Below are 4,488 nucleotides of genomic sequence, written 5' to 3' on the forward strand. Positions count from 1 at the left end.
GTACACCCGTTTTTGAACTAATTGTGCTCAATCTCTGATATATTTTTTGAAAAATTGTCCAAATCTACATGAGATCAAAATGCTTTGGGTTGTATCTTCTGACCATTATGATTTTTATTGTGGTTTAACAAAACTTCCCAGGAATGCCTGTCCCTTCCCCAGAAAAGTTAAACCTTTGTCATTTCTGTGCCTTCAGGAAAATACCATGCAGGTATATTCACACCTTCTTCAATATAATTATTTCACTATTTCATATAGGAGTGCATGGCATTTACAGAAATATATAACAACAAGTTTCCCTCAAGAATATTTAAGTTACTTGTGTCTTAAAACAAAAATAGTGTTGAAGATCTTAGTTCTACAGTGAGGTAGTAATGAAATACGTCAATCTCTTTCAAACCAAAGTAGACACAATTTCATGGACTTGTGACATGTTTTAAACTGAAGTGAGCAACCTTTTTTTAACATTCATAAATATACAGACTTAAAGGGATAATAACTCTTCGTATGATATCTTTATTTCACAATAAAAACATTGTGAACAACTCATAGAAATATAATATATTCTGTTTTACCCCAAAAACAGCAGTTATAGCTATTATTCTGATATCTGAACTTGTCTTCAGATCACGTGACTTCCATTGATGGCTGTACTCTGTTATAATCTCTTAAGAGATTTTAACAAAAAACCAAACTTTTTAGAAAAAAACCAGGGACTAACTTTGAAAGTAAAAATGGATTCATTAACCATTGGTAAGTATGGGAAAATTGTTGTTTACTCCAGGAAAATTCATTTTTTGGCCAAAACAAAGAGTTATTATCCCTTTAAACCTGAAATAGACTTCAGTGGATCTGTTTACACACAAACATGAGTCATTCAGTAACAGCTCTAAACAATAGCTGAATAATTTAATAAACCGCAACAGAAACTGGTGATTATATGAGTACGTTGAAACCAAGAGGAGGCGTGTTAATCTGTTAATCTGATTGCATTCAGCAACGGTCTCCACAGAGTAGGATCGATCTACCTAGGACAGCAGCTTCACAGGGAACACACCCTTAAAACCTTTAGTAGCTTCTTCTATTCTCTGCCTTGTGGCATCATTTTTACAAAGTAATTTGTATAGATAACATACAGCAAAATTGCACATCTCAAAACACATGGCTGTAATTGCTTTGTGATAACGTTAAACACACACCTCTGGCAAACACTGAAGGATGCTTTCCTACATCACAGAGAACGTTCACAGTAATTTTTTTCCCCCTTTTCTGTTAAGGGTTATCAAAAATTAACTTAAGATAATCTTACACTTTTTTACTGAATATATTTTTAATTGAAGAAATCCATTTCAAGTTGTCAATAAAAAATATAATTTTGACAATGACACTGAAAAACAGTCAGATCTAATACAATTCATTATTTCATCGAAATATACTACTTGTTCATTTAATTAAATGCCTGTCAATGTTAACTTGAAAAATTCTGATCATCTTCCAGAAGACAGCCTCCATCCACCCTAAAATAATCAAGGTAATGTAACAGCAGGAAGCCAACTTGTGAAAGGGAGTCACCACTCCTACCCCCCCCCCCCACCCCCCCCACCCCCCAATCTCCAGCAGTATATTCACATATTACATGCAGCGCCTGTAAAAATGGATCCATCCCGTTAAGTGTATACCTCAATGTGAAGAGGGACATACAGCGCATTCAGAACAGTGGACTAACAGATCTGCAAATCGAATATGGCAACCTTCTTAAAAGCTTGCTGCTTAATTCCCAATTACACACTGAATAGATTCCCCTCAGGGATTACGCAACAAGCATTCAAGAGGGTCAGCCTTATTTGATCTGCAGATCTGTTAGTCTGCTGTTCAGAAATATGCTTTTCACTGACTTGACTCATTGTAAAATTATTTCTAAATTGTCTGATAAAATGCATTGTCCCAGTCTGAATTTATGACACTTAGGCATTCCCAGGCATTCATTTGTGTTAAAAACACTTTAATTAAAAAAATAACAATAACAAAATCTTTAACACTGAGGGATTTAATAACAATCCATTAATCTTTTCAACTTCAGACCAACTAAGCCAGAAATTAATTTATGTGAAAAGAACAGAAATGACTGTAACATCAAGTTCATTCACATTTATAATATGGACTTGCTAAAATAAGTGGCGTTGTAAGTTTTTTGGGATTAAGTCACATAAATGAGGATAACTGTCATAATATGATGGTAGGATAAGAAAGAGGTATCACAGAGAAAAAATTATCCAGCTGTTGATCAATTTAAGTAGTAAAAGTTGACATCACGGGTCGCACTTCACTGCTGGCAACCTCATTCCTCTCATTTTCCGCCTCGCTGGAGAAATATTCCCCACTCCCAGAATGCCTGCTACTCCCGTTCTGTGCACAGTCAGGTTCGGGAATATCCTCTGGGCGAGAATCTGGGTCAATGCCAAGTTCGATCTCATCCGTGTACAGCAGTTTTTCTTTCATAACGCGTCCCTGGGAGTCCAGTCTCCGTGCCCGGGGGTTCTGGAGGTGGAGCGTCTCCGGCGTGAACTCTTGCCCACCCTTCTGAATCCTGCAGGGTGCAAAACAGCAGAGAAAGAAGGACCATGAGGAGTAAGCCATAATAATGCCATTACACAGACACACACACATGCACTAATACCTGCTGTACAGGGTTTGGATTGGTCTGTTAAACGGGAGAAAATTGCGACATTCGAACAATAAGGACTCTCTGAGAGAGCCTTGGGCTATAGGGGTGGGGTGACTGTTGTGGGCTAAAGGGGGTGGGGGGTGGGGGTGGGGTGAAAGGGGCCTCATTTTAACAGACCTTAAAACATTGGCTCATCCTGGCATAAATGAGATTTTTTTTCAAAAAAAATCAAGAGAAAGTGAGAAAAAAGTCAAGTTTCTATTCATTTAGCTCACATTTTTCCTTTGAATTTTTGAGTTTCTGGATCTTCTAATATTTTTATGCCACAATGAGTCCAGAATGGAGGAAAGAGAAAGACACCTCAAGGATCCAAGCACCCACCTTCTTCTAAAAATCAAAATGTCTGCCAAAAAGAAGGAAACAGGAATTGCAAACATTACCCCCTCCCCCACCTTAAACTATGTTATGTTTGAAGTAAAGCAAGGGTGCTTTATAACCAAGAGGAGAAAAATGACAGCAAAATTCCCCAGCAATATTAATACCAAAAGCCAAATTCACATCCTTCAGCAGAGTCATAACAACTTGACTGTATATGGCTGCATCACAATGCTTTCTTGTCTACTATCAGGATGTCTACTGTAACTACGATAATGATGGACCAAGAGTCTTGGGATGCTGATATAAGGCCGCATGCAGAAAAGATGATCTGCAGACCAACTGGTCTGGGTATCAAATATGGTCAACCCACTTCAAAGCAATGATGCTAATTCCCTAATGGCCTCCCCAACTACTGCACACGACAGCCCTGCAGGTGCAGATTTAATCGATTTAAATTAGTAAACAAGTTTATGTAATTATAAAATTTCCAAATAAATCTTAATATAATCAACTCTGGATAATGGAAATTAAAAATATTAATTGAGGACTTTAGCTAACTTAAACTAATCATTAATTTTGTATAAAATTTCAAAGAACTATCCCTGAAGCTGAGAAGCATTTCCGCACACAAGCATACCTATGTGTGAGTATTAGCAGTCTTCCCTAGTCTTTTCTTATGCCATTTCAGCCTTATATGCTATAACTGGTGATGTCCCTTCCCAGGACGCAATCTCCCCTTTAACCAATATCTCCTAAAGAAATGGGATTGAACAAAAGCTATACAATATGAAATGCACTATACATCAATTTTGATCTTTATATAAACAGGAAAGAGGTATTGAACCAAAGGTTTGCTTTTTTTTTTTTTTTTTTTAATTATGGAGAAGTGATTGGAGGGGAGATTAAGCTTTGTTCATCTTGTCTTGGGGAGTTACAAAGGTGAGGGGGAAAATGAGCATTGTCATCTGATTGCAACCTATGATATGTTTAATTTAAAAGAAATTCCTTGATGTATTGCACAACTGCCCAGGACACAATCCTTTCGTCTCACCTAACACACTCTTCTGTGAAAGAGCCACCTGGCACAATCAACATATATATCACTTACCACAACAAGCACTACTAGCTTTTTGTTAATGACAACAGGATAGAAACAAACAGATTGTTTAATCTGTAGTGAGGTTTCAAGAGGGAGAGGGGCTTCAAACCCTGCATGATAAAGTTAAAGAATTTGTTTCACAAAAGTTTAAGCACAAAAGTTTAAGTTTTCTCTCACAAAACAGAAACATAAGTTTATGATTATCAAGAAATAAAAAGGTCTGGCGGTCATTTTCATTGCCAATGCCACCCAAAGTAAAGATTTATTACAAAAGAGGGCAAAGTGGGAGGAACAGAAGGATAACAGAATGGAGAGGTAAGACACAGCAGGAACTGTAACAGATAGA

General features: G+C 37.1%; 1 protein-coding gene across 4 annotated transcripts in view; it reads right to left on the reverse strand.

Moving 5' to 3' along the window:
- Positions 1 to 212: 212 nt before the first annotated feature.
- LOC106160388 (glycerophosphodiester phosphodiesterase 2) overlaps positions 213 to 4,488 on the reverse strand; it is a 13,222-nt gene continuing 8,946 nt past the window's right edge. For 2 of the 4 annotated variants that reach the window (XM_013536975.3, XM_086996951.1), the window contains exon 14: positions 213 to 2,587. In XM_013536975.3, coding sequence (XP_013392429.2) covers positions 2,290 to 2,587 — 298 coding nt within the window. In that variant the 3' untranslated portion in view covers positions 213 to 2,289. Of the gene's footprint in view, positions 2,588 to 3,680; positions 3,796 to 3,893 lie in introns of those variants that run through there. The other 2 variants (XR_015331320.1, XM_013536999.2) reach the window with 2 other exon arrangements.

This window comes from Lingula anatina, chromosome 10, assembly GCF_051362555.1.
Source record: "Lingula anatina isolate TDL-2025a chromosome 10, LinAna3.0, whole genome shotgun sequence".
NCBI classification, from domain to species: Eukaryota; Metazoa; Brachiopoda; class Lingulata; order Lingulida; family Lingulidae; genus Lingula; species Lingula anatina.